This window comes from Canis lupus, chromosome 24 (assembly GCF_003254725.2).
Source record: "Canis lupus dingo isolate Sandy chromosome 24, ASM325472v2, whole genome shotgun sequence".
NCBI classification, from domain to species: domain Eukaryota; kingdom Metazoa; phylum Chordata; class Mammalia; order Carnivora; family Canidae; genus Canis; species Canis lupus.
In genome coordinates, this window is record NC_064266.1 from 3,291,341 (window position 1) to 3,311,290 (window position 19,950).

Sequence of the window (19,950 nt, forward strand, 5' to 3'; positions counted from 1 at the left end):
AGTCAGTTCGTCCTGCTTTACTGCCCAGTAGTGCATGGGGTGGGGGTGCCATCCAGAGTGACTCTGACTTTCTCTCAAAAGAATAGCAGTAAACACACCTGATATGCAGGAAAAATCAAACTATCACACATTGCAAAGCACCTACTTATATTTCTTCTTATTTTCCATGGTAGAATTGTCCTAAAGGCACACTTTCAAAAAGAGGAATTAGAGAATGCAAGGAATCTGATTTGCTCTGTGATCAGCAAAGCTGGTACTAGAAAATTCAAGAAACTGAAGTTTACATCCAAGCCCATCATGGTCTTTTGTCTTTACAGCCTCTGCCACATAGCTCAGAGGAAAGCGGGCTCACAGAAACCAGGCCCATTGGTGGTACCTGAGGGCAATTCAGGCAATGCCTGACCTTTCCATCTGCACTGACCCTATTGATTGCCTTAACACTCTAAGACTTTTCTTTAATTACCAAGAAGGCATCCTTCATTATAAAATAAAATGAGTAAAAAATGTAGGATGAAAACCATTGAAAAACAAAAAGCAAAGAGCCTACAGAGGTTATTAGCTCAAAACAGCATATGGGCCATGTGCACCTAATTTTCCTCCCACCCCAAATCCCTTAAAATAAAAACAAAAAAATTATTTTTAAATAATGAGATGGTATGATGGGGAAAACAAAAGTAAAGTAGTCTTTGGAAACCTGGTGGCTCAGTCAGTTAAGCGTCTGCCTTTAGCTCAGGTCATGATCTTGGGGGTCCGGGGATCAAGTCCCACATCAAGCTCCTGCTCAGAGGGGAACCTGCTTCTCCCTCTCCTCCCTCTGCCCCTTCTCCCATCCATGCTTTCTCTCAAATAAATAAATAAATTTTTTTTTTTTTTTAAAGTAAGTTAGTCTTACCTTGGAAGGAAACATGTCAAAGTTCTCTAACACTAGCTTACACCTTCTTTTTTTTTTTTTTTTTTTTTTTTTTTAAATTTTTATCCATTTATGATAGTCACACAGAGAGAGAGAGAGAGGCAGAGACATAGGCAGAGGGGGAAGCAGGCTCCATGCACCGGGAGCCTGACGTGGGATTAGATCCCGGGTCTCCAGGATCCCGCCCTGGGCCAAAGGCAGGCGCCAAACCGCTGCGCCACCCAGGGATCCCTAGCTTACACCTTCTTACCTTGGGCCACTTAAAGGCCACTGCTTACCACCTGCCAGGACCACCTACATTCAAAGCTTCAAGAGGAAACCAGACAACTGATGCCCCTTCCCAATTCTACAGAGGGATGGGCAGCCCTTCCAATGACTGAGGGATGGAATGGAGAAGCAAGAAGCACAACTGTCAAGGATACACATGCCAGCCAACCATACTGATACTATCATCTTTCATTCATGACTTTCGAGAAAACTGACAAATGCAAAAGATCAGAATAGAGAAACTACAGCTTACTTGAGGGGGAAAAGAGGTCAGTTAGGAAAGAAAAGAGAGCTTTTTTAGAAAAAAATTCTACTTGGTGTTCTCAGAGATACCAAGAAGGATATTGCATATAACATAACAAATAAGCTGCTATAAAAAAGGAGTAAGAAAAGAACAAGGAAGAGACTTGGAAGTTAAATATATGAACCCTGAAATGAAAATTCAGATAGAGGGGCACGTGCGTGGCTCAGTCCAACTATTGGTTTCTGTTCAAGTCATGATCTCAGGGTCATGAGATCAAGCCCTGATGTTGGGCTCCAAGCTAAGTATGGAGTCTGCTTGAGATTCTTTCTCCTTCTTTTTCCCTCCCCTTCTGCTCCTCCTTGTGTTCTCTCTCTCTCTCTCTCATAAATAAATAAAATCTTTAAAAAAGAAAATTCCAATAGAAGGCCTGTATAATAGAATGGACATGGCTGAAGATTGAATTAGGGATCCAGAAGACAAAATCAAGGGAGTCTCCTAGAATGAAGAAGTACAAGAGATGAAGAAGGGAGAAGAAAGTTAAGAGACAATGAAGGAGCAATTCCAAAGGTCCAACATCCATCTTAAAAGGAATTTAGGAAGAGGGGAATGAAAAAATTAAAAGGGAAAGAATAATGAAATCATAGAAGAAAGATATTCCCAAGACTCAGGAGAGGCATAAATTACTCTTTGGTAAAATTTCAGAATTTCAGGGATAGAAAAGAAACAAACTAATTCTCAAGACAGAAAACAAGCAAAATTTATTTATGTCAGATCACATTTTTTTCAGTGACACTGGAAGACCATGAGAGTAAAAATGTCAATAATCTTTTAAGAAGTAGTTGGAATAAGAATTCTACATACAGCCTAATGAGTATTCAAGGGTGAGAACAAAATGAAAACTTCTTGTGTATGTATGTATGCACCTACTACTATTTCTTTAAAAATTACTCAAAGATGTACTGAGCCAAAAAAGTAATAAATCCAAGAACAAAGAGAGTATAGGATGCATTAATGGAATAAAGCCATATGGTCATTTCAATAAATACCAAAAGCACATTTGATAAAATTCAACACTCGTTCAGAATAAAAACTTTTAGCAAACTTTTAGAAATAGAATTTCCTTAACTTGATAAAGGATATACCCCCAGAAACTGCAGCAAATATTATATACTAAATGGAGAAAAATATAGAATCATTTCCACTAAAATCAAGAAAACCACAATAGTACCCATTATAAACACTACTATTCACCAGTATTCTAAACATACAATAAAACTGGAAAAAGAAATAAAATATAAATATTTTTAAAAAGAGATGTGGCAGATTCTATTTTCCAAAGATGGCCATGAGAGTAATCTGCATTCCACACACTATTTGGTAGACAGACCTTGCGACACCCACATCAAGAGGTAGAGTCCATTTCTCCATCCCTGGAATCTGAGCATGTTCTGTAACTGCTGTGGCCAATAGAATATGGTAGAAATGATGCCGTGCCAGAAAAGAGAATCAACTGAAAATTCTCAGAGCTAATAAGAGACTTCCGAAAGGTGGTTGTATATAAGATCACAATACAAAAATTAGCATTTTTCTCACACACCAAAATAAATATTTAGAAAGTACAATGAAAAAAGTGTCTATTCACAATACTCAGAAAGATATAAAACAAGTAGAAATAAATCATAAATGTCCAGGACTGTATTAGTCAGGGTTTCAGCAAGAAACAGATGGCATGTTCATATTAGGATAATTGGAGGTGAGTTTAACAAAGAGACTATTTACAAGGAGGGGCAGGGCATAGGGAAATCAGTAAGGATAGTGTAACAGCAACTGCAAGCTATCACCACTCTAGGTGGATGGCATGGGAGGTACTTGTTACTAGAATCCAAAATGAGAGAGTCCTCGAGAAGAGGCCACCTTGAAAAGGTCAGGGAACTGAATGGAGACACCAGCCAGCTCATGGCATCCCAACCTCACTCTCCTCCCTTCTTCTCTCAGGGTTCCCCATTGGCCACACCCAATTAGAGGTGGAGGGGTAAAGGCAACCATGATGCTGCCCACCAGGTCAGGCTCCCTGGAACAGAGCAGGGCAGAGGGTAAACCTATAGAGGCAAACAAAATACCTAGCACAAGAAACCTATATGCTAAAAGCCATTAAACTTTGCTGAAGAACTCAAAAGAATTCACCACCACTACCACGATTACAGGAAGCCATGTTCCTAGAAAGTCTAAGTATTTTAATTATCTATTCTGCCTAAATTATTCTAAAAAAAAAAAAACCCACGAAGGTACAAATAAGTTCATAGTAAGTGTTATAAGGCTTATTTGGAAACGGAAAGATCTAATTAAAAAGCAAGATAATTTATATATATATAAATGACAAGCAAGAGAAGACTCCCTTACCAGATATCAAAGCACATGATAATACCACAGGTTATCAACAAATAAACCCATGGAACAGAACAGAGAGTTTGTTTGTTTGTTTATTTATTTATTTATTTATTTATTTATTTATTTTTATTATTTTTTTTCAGAGTTTAAAAATAGACACAGGCACATGGAAATTTAATCATGTAAAGGCGGCATTTTAAATTATCAGGAAAAGAATGAACTATTCAGCAATAAATATTCAGGAAGAACTGGCTGTACAGTAGGAAAAAAATAAAATTACTTGTCCAATTGACTGCGCGCATGCGCACACAAACACACACACACACACACACTGCATGTAATTAAGTGCAAGGAAGAAAGTAGGAAGGAACTGATGCCTAACTATCGATAGTAGTAATCCTTTGGTAAGAGCAGTGAGACTTTTTTTAGTGGTCCTGATGGAAGGTTATTTGAATTTTTAAAATGTGAATGTTTTCATGTATTCTCGATAATATTTTAAACTGAAAAAGAAATGGGAAATTGAAAGTCAATCAATTGGGATGAAGGAGATGATGATTTATAACCTCCCCCCAAAAATTCATAGCCTTAAAAAAAGGTATTCATAATAAATACACAAAAATGAAACGTGCTAATTCATGATCTAAAAAGGCAGAATCCAGGGCACCTGGGTGGTTCAGTGGTTGAGCATCTGCCTTCAGCTCAGGTCATGATCCTGGGGTCCTGGGACTGAGTTCCTCATCAGGCTCCCCACAGGGAGTCTGCTTCTCCCTCTGCCTCTCTCTCTCTGTGTCTCTCATGAATAAATACATAAAATCTTAGAAAAAAATAAAAATGAAAAGGCACAATCCGGGGATCCCTGGGTGGCGCAGTGGTTTGGCGCCTGCCTTTGGCCCAGGGCGCGATCCTGGAGACCCGGGATCGAATCCCACGTCGGGCTCCCGGTGCATGGAGCCTGCTTCTCGCTCTGCCTGTGTCTCTGCCTCATTCTCTCTCTCTCTCTGTGACTATCACAAATAAATAAAAAAAAATTTTAAAAAATTTAAAAAAAAAAAAAGAAAAGGCACAATCCAGAAAATCAATGTCTATTTAATAATTTACCATTTCATCTCTGATCACTGCAATGCCGACTATTTGTTCTGCAACTTCAGCTACAAATGCTTTCATGGATGTTCCATCCTGAAAAGATAAGCATGTATTTTAGGGCCCTTAAAATATAATTATCAAGGTTTCTGTAAGCAACCAGTAGTGGACCTTAAGCATGGTCACCTAATGACAATGAGAGTCAGAGCCAACATCCATCAGTACTTACCTTTGGACCATGTACTAAGTTAAATGTCTTCCCTGTGTTCACTGAATCCTCATTCCTTCAAGGTAAATATTATCACTACCTCTATTTCACTTACAAGAAAATAAGGCTTGGGGGGCTGAGTAACCTGCCAATATTTCCAGCTAGTAAGGGATGAATCTGTGATTCAAATCATGGTCCCTTTGACTTGGAATCTGTTTTCTTTAGCTCTACATCAGCAGCTCTCAAAAACTGTGATCTCAGGAACCCTATTCCCTGAGGACTCCAAAAAGTGTGGTGTATGTGTGTAATATCTATCACTAGTTTCTGTATTAGAAATTAAAACTGAGAAAATTTTTGTTTATTCACTTATGTTTAATTTACTAATTAAGACAAAATTTAAAATTTGACAAAAATATTTAGAGAGGAGAGTAGCATTGTTTTATATTTTTGCAAATCTCTTTAATGTCTGGCTTAATGGAAGACAGCTGGATGCTCATATCTGCTTCTGCATTCAATCTGTTGCAATATGTTATTTTGGATGAAATATATGAAAAAATCTGTCTTCACAAAGATACAGAGTTGGAAAACAGAAAAGTATTTAAATAATCTTTTCAGAAAATTATGGATAGTCTTCTCTGATGCTCCACCAAAACTCAACAAGTGGTACTGTTTTGAAGATAGCTCCAACATGGAATCTGAAACCTTATCAATAAACTTTGCATGCATTGTTACATTAAAACTCATTAGTCTATTCTGAAGTTTGAATGAATCTTTTACCTATGTGTGATTTTGTAACATCATGTTTTATCTCACCAAACTTACACAGATGTTCCACATGTTGACCTATGACAAAATATCAAAGCATCACATTTGATAATATCACTATCAACCTCATTAGAAATTTTTTAAAAGTTTTTGCAAGCTGTCAAGCTCATGATGAAAGTTACTGATCTCCCAAAATTCTAATTTTTTATTGAAAGCTTGCATTTTATCAGAAGGAACAAATGTCAGTTGTTTTCTTGGAGTGACAGCCTCACTTGATTCATTTTTAGGAAAATGTCTGCCAACTATTCAAGACCGAAGCACCATATTTTGCCTGCCAGTTGTTCTTTTAAGTAAAAAATGGTGTTCCATGAGAACAGTGGCTGGTTCAGCATGAAAAACAAACAATCACAGAAATGCTTTTTCTTGAAACAACCAACATACTTTAGTCTACAGCAGAGCGGCTTTATGTGCACTTCTCATTTTGCCACAACAGAATACTGAAAATACAAGTAAATAAGGATTGAAATGTAATAACGTTATAGTTTTTACTGTTTTAAGTGAAACTGGCTTTTCCTTTCCTTTTTTTGTGGAAATTTATATTGAGATAGCTGTATAATACAGAGAAATACCTTTTTTAATTAATTAATTAATTTTTTTTATTGGAGTTCAATTTGCCAACATATAGCATATCACCCAGTGCTCATCTGGTCAAGTGCCCCCACTCAGTGCCTGTCACCCAGTCACCCCAACTCCCCGCCCACCTCCCCTTCCACTACCCCTTGTTCATTTCCCAGAGTTAGGTGTCTCTCATGTTCTGTCACCCTCACTGATATTTCCCACTCATTTTCTCTCCTTTCCCCTTTATTCCCTTTCACTATTTTTTTATATTCCCCAAATGAATGAGACCATATAATGTTTGTCCTTCTCCGATTGACTTACTTCACTCAGCATAATACCCTCCAGTTCTATCCACATTGAAGCAAATGGTGGGTATTTGCCATTTCTAATGGCTGAGTAATATTTCATTGTATACATATACCACAGCTTCTTTTTCTTTTAAAAGATTTTATTTATTTATTCATGAGAGACACAAGGGTGGGGGGGGCTGTGCAGAGAGAGAGAGGCAGAAACACAGGCAGAGGGAGAAGCAGGCTCCATGTAGGGAGCCTGACGTGGGACTCGATCCCAGGTCTCCAGGATCAGACCCTGGGCCAAAGGCAGGCACTAAACCGATGAGCCACCTGGGCTGCCCCACCATAGCTTCTTTATCCATTCAACTTTCAATGGACACCGAGGCTCCTTCCAGTGTTTGGCTATTGCGGACATTGCTGCTATAAACATTGGGGTGCAGGTGTTCTGGCGTCTCACTGCATCTGTATCTTTGGGGTAAATCCCCAGCAGTGCAATTGCTGGGTCGTAGAGCAGATCTATTTTTAACTCTATGAGGAACCTCCACACAGTTTTCCAGAGTGGCTGCACCAGTTCACATTCCCACCAACAGTGTATGAGGGTTCCTCTTTTCTCCGCATCCTCTCCAACATTTGTTGTTTCCTGTCTTATTAATTTTCCCCATTCTCACTGGTGTGAGGTGGTATCTCAATGTGGTTTTGATTTGTATTTCCCTGATGGCAAGTGACGCAGAGCATTTTCTCATGTGCTTGTTGGCCATGTCTATGTCTTCCTGTGTGAAATTTCTGTTCATTCTTTCAGTTTCTCCCTATCTTGGAAGCTCTTTATTCTGAATGGGAGCCTTGCTGGATAGAGTATTCTTGGCTGCATGTTCTTCTCATTTAGGACCCTTTCTGGCCGCCAGGTCTCTGTGGAGAGGTCTGCTGTTAACCTAATACTTCTCCCCATAAAGGTTAGGGATCTCTTGTCTCTTGCTGCTTTAAGGATCTTCTCTTTATCTTTGGAATTTGCAAGTTTCACTATTAAATGTCAGGTGTTGAACATTTTTATTTGATTGGGGGGGGTGGGGATCTCTCTATCTCCTGGATCTGAATGCCTGTTTCCCTCCCCAAGTTAGGGAAGTTCTCAACTATGATTTTTTCTAATACACTTTCTGGTCCTCTGTCCCTTTCGGCACCCTCTGGAACCCCAATTAAACGTAGATTTTTCTTTCTGAGGCTGCCATTTATTTCCTTAACCTTTCCTCATGATCTTTTGTTTTTCTCTTTTGTCCTCAGCCTCCTTCCTTGCCATCAACTTGTCTTCTATGTCACTCACTGTTTCTTCTACCTCATTAACCCTTGTCATTAGGCCCTCCAGTTTGGATTGCATCTCATTTAATTGACTTTTAATTTTGGCCTGATTAGATCTAAATTCTGCTGTCAGGAAGTCTCTTGGTTCCTTTATGCTTTTTTCTAGAGCCACCAGTAGCTTTATAATTGTGCTTCTGAATTGGCTTTCTGACATCAAATTGTAATCCAAATTTTGTAACTCTGTGGGAGAGTACTGTTTTTGATCCTCTCTTTTGTGGTGAGTTCTTCTTTCTAGTCATTTTGCTCAGTGCAGAGTGGCTAAAAACAAGTTGTACTGGAAAAAGGAAGGAAAAAAAAGAGGGAAAAAAACCCCAAAGAACAAAAAACAAAAACAAACCAAGGAGGGGTATCCTCTGGTTCTATATAGTGTAAATCCCTCGACTTCCCCTGGAGCATTCCAGCGCTGCCTGGTCAAAACTTGCTCATCCCCCCATCCTTCCAGCTGGTCTTCTGGGGGAGGGGCCTGCTGTGCTGATTCTCAGGTGTGTGCAACTGGGGAAGCTGCCCCCCCCCCCTCACCAGGTGCACATCTCAGTGGAGCTGTTTACCCCTTGAGGCCTCTGTTCCCTGGCAGTCCCGCTCCATCCCAGGCACAGGGCGACACCAGGAGGAACGACAACACTGGCAGTGGTCAGGTCTCCAGCCCTGGAGTCAGCTCCCGCACTAACTACCACAGTCTCCCAGTCCGCACTGGCCTGGATGCCTGGATGCCTGGATGCTTCCACAGCTCGGGGATCCTGGTGGCAGGAGTCCTCTGCCTGCCCCGGGGCAGCGCAGGATCTTGGGCTGTGTCCCTGGCGCCCTGGGATCCAGGGCCTGTGCCGCTGGACTCACGCTCCTGGGGCCGCGCAGTCCCGTCCACCTGGAGCCGCCGCCTGAGCTTCTCCCGAGGCCCTGCCGGGGGTGCATTCCAGCCCTTTAGGGAGCTCGGCCTGTGGTGTGTGGCTCGTTCTCTCCCGGGGCACACTTCCTCTATTAGTGACCCCGGGAACCTGGAGGTTCCACTGCCACTCCTGGGATGCTGTTGGAGTTCCCTGCGAGCACCTTTCCATCCGGGAAGATTTTTAAAGTTCCTGCTTCTCCGAGACTGGGCTTTCCTGTCCTGGGAGGGGGGGGGGGCCACCTCCCCCACTGGATTCTTTTTTTATTTATTTTTTTTCCGTCTCCCTACCTTGTTAGTGCAAACTCTTCTGTGTAGCATTCCAGCTGTTCTCTCTTTAAATCTCAGGCCAAATTCATAGGTTTTCAGGATGATTTGAAAGTTATCTAGGTAAGTTGGTGGGGACAGGTGACTTGGGGACCCTGCTGTCCCATCGTCTTGCCTTGCCCCCAGAAAAATTCCTTATACATGTTGCCCAGTATCCTGTCATGGTAATGTTCTGCAAAACTCTAGTATAATATAAACAGGGACTGCACATTGATGGGATTGTGTGTATGTGCATCAGGTTCTACACAATTTTAAGCTCTTTATAGGTTCATGTATCCACCACCACTGTCAAGATACTAATAGTTCCAACACAAAGATCCCTTGGGTTGCCTTACAATAACCACATCCATCAACTCTCTGCTCTACTCTCATCCTTAACTTCTGGCAACAAATAATCTCTTCTTCATTTCTAAAATTGTGTACTTCAAAAATGTCAAATAACCCCACCACCACCACCACCAAGCCCCCAACTCAGCAGAATTCCCTGCAGATAAATCCAAATTGATGTATGAATCAACAATTTGATCCTTTGTATTGTTAAGTATTATCCATGGCATGGATGTGCCACAGTCTGCCTATTCACCTGTTAAAGGCCATCTGGGCTGATTCTGACTGCTTATGAACATTCATGTACAAGTCTTCATTTCTCTGGGATAAATGCTCAGGAATGCAATTACTAGGTCACATGATTGTTGCATTTCAGTTTTTTTAAGAAATCACCAAAATGTCTTCCAGAGTAATGGTATCATTTAACATTGCCACTGGCAACATATAAATGATCTTATTTCCCCATGTCCTCCCCAGCATTTAGTGGTGCTGCTCTTTTTGTTTTAACAAAAAGAGTGCAGTGCTATCTTCACTAGGCTCTCTTGTCCTATTGTTATTATAAGTGAATGGCAATGAAGAAACTGATGAAATCTGGCATCCACTGCCCTGACCCACACTGAGGCTCTCAAGGTTCTGCCCACCATTGTGTTTGCACCATCAGCCTGAGTATCAATATAGTGGAAATGGAAACTTTGTTTCTTATTCTTGTTCTTATTATGGAAATAGATTTTAGTTCATGGACCTCCCCTGAAAATTTATGTCTCAGAGACCCCTAACCACATTTTGAGAACTAATGCTACATGATACTGTATTGATAGGTCAGTATGGGAAGGAGCAAAAAAATAGGAAAACCAGAAGATCAAGACAAACCAAAACAAAAAGCACATGCTGGAGAGAAGTTTTATTTTAATGTGATACCTTGATAAAATACCAAATATTTCCCTGTGTTTAGGTGGTGTCTCTCTTTTGATGACTTTAAAATTTAACTACAGTGCTTATTCAAAAGAGCCAATAAATGGAAATTCCCCCAAATGACAGTAGAAAGAAAAAATAAATTGTGGTATCTTCATGCAATGAAATACTTTACAGCATAATATGGGTGAATCTCACATAGTGTTGAGCAAAAAAAAAAAAAAAAAAAAAAAAAGCCTGATATCAGAAAACATACTATGTGATCCTTTTAAACAAAGTTCAAAAACAGGTATGACTAATTTATGATCTTAGAAATCAAAGGTGGTATTAACCTGGGGAGAATGTAACTGAATGGGAGCATGAGGGGGACTTCAGCTAGGCTGGGGTTAGTCTGTTATTTGAAACAGGTGCTCATTAATCACATGGTGTATTCAAATAGGGAAATCTATCAGCTGTTTATTGATTATATTTCAATAAAACTTTTTTCAAGATAAAATTTCTGAAAAAAGTAACTAAGCATTTCTGAAACGACATACACTGTTCCATGTCTGGTTAAGTTAACTGCCATGGTCCTTAAAAAAGCACTATTAACGTAAGGACCACTGCCAGCTTGCCTTCTGCCAGGACAAAAGTATAGTAGAGTTACTCATCTTAAAAAGAGAACCCAACACTTGTCATATAGGTGTTTGACCGCCCACCCATTCCCTGAGGATGTAAGCAGCTCAAAAAAAAAAATCACCATCCAGGAGGGTCAAATGCGGTCCACTGCCCTAAGCCATCTGATGATAGCAAGTACTTACAGGGTCTCTGCGAGCCTCATTGTACTGCTTTAAATCCGCCAATATACTTTTATTCAGCATGAGGGTGCTAACAAGGTTTTCAACACCAGGAGTATCCAACAAAGTGGCTAATCTTATGTTAATAGACCTGGATGAGGAGAGAGACTTTTTTTAGGTTAAAGTACTAAAGTTTGTATTCCTCCCTGCTCCCTCAACCAAATGAAGACAAAATTATAAAATACCACATATACATAAAATAATATCCAGTAAGGTATGTTTATATAATACTAGGGTTTGATTAACTATAGAAGTAACTGATATCATTCTAGAAAATTTGTAAAACATATGCAAAACAGTACAAACAAGGTAAAAATCACTGATACTTTCATTAACCAGAGACAATATAAAGTTAAAGTTATAGTCTAAGTGCATTTAATTTGAAATGTGCAGAAAGATGGGGCAATCTAAAATGGAGACATAGAAAGATCCTGAACTGGGATCCCTGGGTGGCGCAGCGGTTTGGCGCCTGCCTTTGGCCCAGGGCACGATCCTAGAGACCCGGGATCGAATCCCACGTCGGGCTCCCGGTGCATGGAGCCTGCTTCTCCCTCTGCCTATGTCTCTGCCTCTCTCTCTCTCTCTCTCTCTCTCTCTCTCTCTCTCTCTGTGTGACTCTCATAAATAAATAAAAATTAAAAAAAAAAAACAGAAAGATCCTGAACTCATCTCTTCCCATGGACACAGGAAATCTACAGCTACATGTGGAATAATTCCCTCTGAAAAAGACCTCAAAACCAGCTGAATGGCTCCTTCATAACAAGCAATAAAGGACCGCCTAAAAATGGTTGGAGAGACAGAGACGCAGTCTTGCCAAAAACCTCCCCCACCCATTGCCTGGCACAGTGACCCACAATTGGGAGAGATCTCACAATATGGAGCTTCTCCTTGAGGAGGGAAGAGTTTGTGCCCCACATCAGATACTTCAACCATTGGGACCTGCACCAAAGAGATGAGCCCCTAAAACGCCTATGTTTGAAAACCATTGGGGCACATACCTGCAGAAACCTGAAGGGCTGAAGAGACCTAAAGATATTGTTCTTGAAGTGCTCGCCTGCATACTCACTCACATTTGGGGCCCAGTGTACAAGCAGCAGTTTGAAAAGTACTTACATTATGTAAAGGAGATTCATTTATAATCCTAAAGCATCTACTGGAGGGGGAAGGAGCCTGTTGGAACTCTCTCGAGGAACAGAGGCCCTGGAAGGTGTCATTTTTATGCTCCCACTTTACTTTGCTAGTGCCAGGAGGCACACACAGTCCCTGTGCTATTCCACTACCCCACTACAACCAATAGGAACATGTGGCCCTATGCTCTCCTGCTGCCCACTAAGGACAGCAGGCACACCCAGCCCTGCACTTTTTTGCTGCCTTGCTAAAATTCTCAGGCATGGGCAGCCCACACAGAGGTCTCTCTTGATCACCTGGCTCTGGTATCCAGGAAGGCTTGTGCTCTTGGGTCCAATGGAACTGTAACCATCACAGAGACAGTTCTTGGCAGGCTATCACCCCCAGGGCACTGGCACTGACAGTGGACTTAAACACACACACACTGGTTTTTCTGTGAAAAAGGCCTAGGTACTTGTCATGGAGCTCCAGCCTGAGGGGTAGGCCTCAGGTTTGCCACACATATAGCAGCTAGAGAGTATTCTCAAAGAGAGGAGGCCAGGGGATGCTATCTTTGTGCTCTCCCTTAACCTTGCTGCAGCTTGCCAGTAACTCCCAGAAAAGAACTTATACCCTCATCTGAAGCCCCAAATTTTATAAATGTCACTCAAGAGACACCTCCAGATTATCTGGAGGCCAGTAGGACTGATGATTGATTGAAGTCCCACAGAACTATATATATTTGCATACTTCGAAAGCTGCTACTTGAGGGTCTGGCTTCCAATCAGCCTGAAAGTTGTCACTGAATAAATTCTCCGTTTGGAACACTGACAGCCTTGGCACACCTTCAACAACTAGGACATATCAAGAATAAATCAGGCTGCTTAGACAACCACACAGGGTCAAGAGACAATCAAAAAGCTAGGGCAAGGTTTAACAATAGGTTCCTCCTCTACACAAAGTCACTCCTTCAAGACTGGGAGGGGTAGCTATTTTGCCTAATACATAGAAGCAAACACAGAAAGAGTTAAGCAAAATACGTAAACATGAATATGTTTCAAATGAAAGAACAAGACAAAACCTCAGAAAAAACTCTGAATGAAATGAAGATAAGTAACTTGCCTGATTAAGAGCTCAAAGTAATGGTGAAAAATGTTCACCTAACTTGGAAGAAGTATGAATAACCACAGTGAGAACTTCAACAAAGAGACAGATAACATAGAAAGTACCAAACAGAAGTCACAGAACTGAAGAATAACTGAACTGAAAAATATGCTAGAGTGGTTCACCAGCAGACTAGATGAAGCAGAAGAAAGAATCAGTGATCCAGAAGACAGGGCAGTGAAACTCACCCACACAGAGCAATGAAGATAAAAAGAAATGTAAAAACTGAAGATAACTTAAGGGACCCATAATATAACAGCAAGCAGAATAACTTTCACTCTATAGAAGTCCCAGAAGAAGAGAAAGGGAACAGGGCAAAAAATTTATTTGAAGAAACAATGGCTGAGAACTTTCCTAACCTGGGGAAGGAAACAGACATCCAGATCCAGGAAGCGTGGGATATTCCAAATAAGATGAACTCAAAAAAGTCCACACTAGGGTACTTGGGTAGCTCAGTCGGGTAAGCATCTGCTTTTGGCTCAGGGTCCTGGGATCAAGCCCCACATTGGGCTCCCTGCTCAGTTGGGAGTCTGCTTCTCCCTTTGCTCCTCCTCCCACTCACGGTCTTTCTCTCTCAAATAAATAAATAAATATATTTTTAAAAATCCACACTAATATACACTATAATTAGAATGCCAAAAGTTAAAGATAAAGAGGGAATCTTAAAAGCAGTAGGAGAAAAACAACTTGCTACATACACCCTAAACCAGCAGACTTCAGCAGAATCTTTATAGGCCAGAAGGGAGTGGCAGGATACATGCAAAGTGCTAAAAGGATCCCTGGGTGGCGCAGCGGTTTGGCGCCTGCCTTTGGCCCAGGGCGTGATCCTGGAGACCCGGGATCGAATCCCACGTCGGGCTTCCGGTGCATGGAGCCTGCTTCTCCCTCTGCCTGTGTCTCTGCCTCTCTCTCTCTGTGTGACTATCATGAATAAATAAATAAAATCTTTAAAAAAAAAAATAAAAGGAACATACTTCCAACCAAGAAGACTCTGCCCAGAAGGCTATCACTCAGAATTGAGAGATGAAAAGTTTCCCCAACAAGCAAAAGCTAAAGGAGTTCATCACTACTAAACTGGCCTTACAAGAAATATAAGAAAGTGTACTAATTAGTAACAAGAAAACATATGAAAGTAAAAATGATAAAGGTAGATATATAACAAAGGTAGTAGATTAATCACTTACACAGCTAGTATGAAGGTTAAAAAACAAAAGTAGTAAAAATAACTATAACTTCAATGATTAGTTAAGGGATACACAAAACAAGAAGATGTAAAATGTGATATCAAAAACACAAAGCATGGGCAGCCTGGGTGGCTCAGCGGTTTAGGGCCTGATCCTGGAGACCCGGGATCAAGTCCCATGTCAGGCTCCCTGCATGGATTCTGTTTCTCCTCTGCCTGTGTTTCTGCCCCCCTCTGTGTGTGTGTGTGTGTGTGTGTGTGTGTGTGTGTGTGTGTGTGATAAATAAATAAATAAAATCTTTAATAGAATGTGTTCAAACTTAGATGCAATGAACTTAAAATAGACTATTTTATATTATATATATGTATATTATAAACATGTATATATAACTAGTGCCCATTATTTTCAGTTTAAAGGAGTCCCTTTATATCTTGTCTATAAAAGACTTCGGAAGTAAGGACATACACAGACTGAAAGTGAAGGGATGGAAAATGATGTCCCATGCAGATAGAAACCAAAAAAAAGCTGGGGTTATACCAGGCAAAGCTACAGCTATATTAGACAAAACAGGCTTTAAATCAAAGACTATAATAAAAGACAAAGAAGTGCATTAAATAACAATAAAGGCATCAATCTAACAAGAGTATATATAGCATTTGTAAATATTTATGCACCTGACATAGAAGCACCTAAATGGGAGAAATTTATAGCAATACATTAATAGGAGGGGACTTTAGTACCCCACTACATTAGTGGATAGATCATCCAGACAGAAAACTAAAAAGGAAACATCAGCATTAAATGACTTATTAGACCAGATGGACTTAATATAAAGATATACAAAACATTCGACCCAAAAGCAGGGGAATAGACATTCTTCTCAACTGCACATGGAACATTCTCCAGAATAGTTTAAATGTTAGGCCACATAATAAATTAATAAATTTAAAGAAATTTAAGAAGATTGAAATCATATCAAACATCTTTCTAACTACAATGGTATTAAACAAGAAAGTTATTACAAGAAGAAAACTGGAAAAATCCTAATACATGGAGATTAAATAAAATAACATGCTGCTGCATAACCAATGAATCAACAAATAAATCAAAGGACAAACCAAAAAATATCTTGAAACAAATGAAAATGGAAATATAACATACTTATATATATAGAATGCAGCAAAAGCAGTTCTTAAAGGAAATTCATAGTGATACAAGCCTAACTCAAGAAACAAGAAAAATCTCATTTAAACAATCTAATTTACACCTAAAGGAGCTAGAAGAAGAACAAAAGAAGCCAAAAGTTAATAGAAGAAAGGAAATAACAAAGATCAGAGCAGAAATAAATGAAATAGAGACTAAAAAAGACAATAGAAAACATCAGTGAAACTATGAGCTGGTTCTTTGAAGAGATAAACAAAACTGAAAAACATTTAGCTAGACTCACCAGGAAAAAAACAGAGGGCTCAAATAAGTAAAATCATAAATGAAAGGGGAGAAGTTACAACTGATACTGCAGAGATGCAAAGAATCATGAGACTACTATGAATAATTACATGCCAACAAATTGGACAACCTAGAAGAAATGGATAAATTACCAGAAACATACACTCTTCCAAGACCAAATAATGAAGAAATAGAAAATCTGAACAGACCGATTACTAGTAAGGAAACTGAATCACTAATTTAAAAAAAAACCTCTAAACAAACAAAAGCTGTCTGGTGGACCAGACAGCTTCACTGGTGAATTCTATCAAACATTCAAAGAAGATTTAATACCAATCCTTGCAAAGTGAAGGAAACAATCAACAAAACTAAAAGGCAGCCTACAGAATGGGAGGAGATATTTGCAAATGACATATCTGATTAAAGGGTTAGTATCCAAAATCTATAAGGAACTTCTCTTCAGGCTCCCCAGGGGGAGCCTGCTTTGCCCTCTGCATGTGTCTCTGCCTCTCTCTGTATGTCTCTCATGAATAAATAAATAAATAATATTTTTTAAAAGGCCACATATTATATAATTCCATTTATAGGAAATGTCCAGAATAGGCAGAAACAGTAGATTTGCTGCCACCAGAGTCTTGTGGTGAAGGAAAGGATGGGGTGACTACTAATAGGTACAGGGTATCCTTTGGGGTGATGAAAATGTTTTGGAACCAGAGAGGAACTCAATAAATATCTAATGAATTATGCAGCCTGCATGCAGATGGCCAGAGAGTTTCCCACATGCTTCTGTCTATGATCCGTGCTACAACAGTTACCAAAAGTGTTATGGAACCAGGGGGGTGAACAGGCACGTGACATTTTCTCCATGTCTCTATTATGCTATCCTTTGCTTTCTGGGATGTGGCATCCTCTCTTTGGCAAGGCTCAGAGGTAGGGCGACCTCATGATCCACTCTGAAAGACCAAGGCTCGTCCTCACCCACAGCAGTTCGCAATAACAGTCAATGGAATATCACAGTGTTTTACTGCCAAGTATTAGAAAAAAAAACAAACATAATTTCTCCAGTTTGTCCATGAAAATATGTTGTTGATTAGAGGGCACAACCATTTTGTGTTGCATTGTGAAACTTTCATCTCTACTATTTATTTTGCCAAAGGGGAGCACCTCATGGTCTTCATGTGTTTCCAGATTTTCACGGGGAGGAACGGGCAATATGTTTGTGCACTACTCTAAAGCTATGCTGTCTGATATGGGAACCTCAAGCCCCATGTGCTACTAGGCAGTTGAAAGGTGGCATCTCTGAATCGAGGCATGCTGTATGTGTAAAATACCCACTGAATTCTAAAGACTTGGTACAAAAAAAAAGAATGTAAAGTATCTTACTGATACTTTTTATAGCAATAACATGTTGAAACAATATTTTGGATATAGGGGCTAAATAATATTACAATTAATTTTACCCAGTTTAAAATTTTTTAATTAATAGAGCTATCAGAATATTTAAAATTACATACGTGGTTCACCCTGTATTTCTCTTCGGCAAGGCTGCTCTCTGTTCCCTAGTGTTTGACTCTGAGAGCAATTTTTCCATTGTTTCTTGCTTAGCTCAAAAAGTCAAATGTAGGTTTACTCTGCAGGTGACTTTTCACCCAGGGCTTTGAGGCAAATGGCCAGTGTGTATATGATTGCTCATACATCAGGTGTGAGGGATGGCAACTTGTTTGTTTTGCCTTTATCTGGAATGAGAGGATGGGGACCTATGGCCAGCAGACAGGAAATACAAATGTGGCAATAGTTACACGGTACTTGCTTTTATACTGCAATTGACAGAAGCACCCAGAAAAAGTAAAAAAATGAATATGCATAAGATCAAGATGTATTCCTAAAAAATCAATTATTAAAGTGGCTTTATTGAGAATGGTTCATGGTTAGTCACAAATACTGATTAAACACCTGCTGCATGTGTGGTGTATTCTGGGTATTGGGAATCCACTGGGGAACAAGACAGGCCACAATTCCAGCCCTTGTGGAGTTGACCTGTTGATTCTAGAACCATCTTCCAAGAAATAATTCTGAAATTTTTTCAAGTTTTAAATGATGTATGAGTTTAGAAATGGACCAGGAATAGGCAGCCCAGGTGGCTCAGTGGTTTAGCGCTGCCTTCAGCCTAGGGAGTGATCCTGGAGACCCAGGATCGAGTCCCACATGAGGCTACCTGCATGGAGCCTGCTTCTCCCTCTGCCTGTGTCTCTGCCTCTCCCTCCCTCCCTCTCTCTCCCTCCCTCTCTCTCTCTCTGTCTCTGTCTCTCATGAATAAAACAATAAAATCTTAAAAAAAAAAAAAAAAGAAATGGACCAGGAGTTATGGAGAACTCACACCGTTGTGTCTCAGTTATAGAAAACTGCGGGATCCCTGGGTGGCGCAGCGGTTTAGCGCCTGCCTTTGGCCCAGGGCGTGATCCTGGAGACCCGGGATCGAATTCCACGTTGGGCTCCCGGTGCATGGAGCCTGCTTCTCCCTCTGCCTGTGTCTCTGCCTCTCTCTCTCTCAATCTCTCTCTCTCTCTGTGTGACTATCATAAGTAAATAAAAATTTTTAAAAAATTAAAAACAAACTGTCGAAAAATAAAACAACTTCAAAACAAAGGTGTAAGGATGTTTAGTGTTTTATTCTCAACACGTGTGATCCTTAATTAAAATGAAATCATCAGGGCAGCCCCAGTGGCACAGCGGTTTAGCGCCGTCTGCAGCCCAGGGTGTGATCCTGGAGACCCAGGATGGAGTCCCACATCGGGCTCTCTGCATGGAGCTTGCTTCTCCCTCTGCCTGTGTGTGTCTGCGCCTCTCTCTGTGTCTCTATGAATAAATAAATAAATAAAATCTTAAAAAAAAATGAAATCATCATAAAATATATATGGATGTCATACATACACACACTGTAAAGGGAGATTGTATTTATGGCTGAATTAGCAAGCAGTTATCTTTATTTCTTAAAATATTTTCAGATAAATCTAAAGATAAAGAAAATTCATTGAAGGTTTATAAAATGATATCAAGCCCTTCCATGGAATGAACTTTTAATGGGCTCAATGGATATCCAAAAAGACACAGTTTATTTTGGCATTTACCAGTCCAAATTAGGCCCAGCAGGGCTGCAAAAGATGGTGGGTCCACTGGAGGTATCTAAATGTAGGCCTATTTTCACCTCTTCACAAGTCTCGAACAAAGAGTTTCTGATCTTCATTTTTTCATGATCACCTTTATGCTAGGCTCTTCCTACTGTCTCATGGTATATAACTGGGAAGGGGAATGCCTACCTCCCTCTACCTGTTCTGCATGTCATCTTGCCCAACTTTTCTAGAAGTGAACTTATATTCAATAACCAGGACAGTTTAACCATTCTTTTGCCAAAGTTTAGGCATGGTTGGTTCTAAAGCCACTTTGAATCAGAGAGACAGATCAGCTTGGACTCTCCTTACCTATTCTTATGGTTTCCTCCATCAAGTTTCCTGGGGGTCCTATGTGGGGCTATCATGTTTCTTAACCCTTCCCCATAGGCCTTCAAGTTCCCAAATCACCTCTCTCTTACACTTTCTGTCTAATGTACTCAAATGCCCAAACCCATGATCCCCCAGGAAATGTCA

General features: G+C 40.2%; 1 protein-coding gene across 9 annotated transcripts in view; it reads right to left on the reverse strand.

Annotated features, from left to right (window-relative positions):
* CFAP61 (cilia and flagella associated protein 61) overlaps positions 1 to 19,950 on the reverse strand; it is a 278,254-nt gene that overhangs the window by 149,424 nt on the left and 108,880 nt on the right. For all 9 annotated transcript variants that reach the window (XM_049100272.1, XM_049100274.1, XM_049100273.1 and 6 more), the window contains 2 exons: positions 11,370 to 11,496; positions 4,908 to 4,985 (listed from right to left, as the gene is read on the reverse strand). In XM_049100272.1, coding sequence (XP_048956229.1) covers positions 4,908 to 4,985; positions 11,370 to 11,496 — 205 coding nt within the window. The remainder of the gene's footprint in view (positions 1 to 4,907; positions 4,986 to 11,369; positions 11,497 to 19,950) is intronic.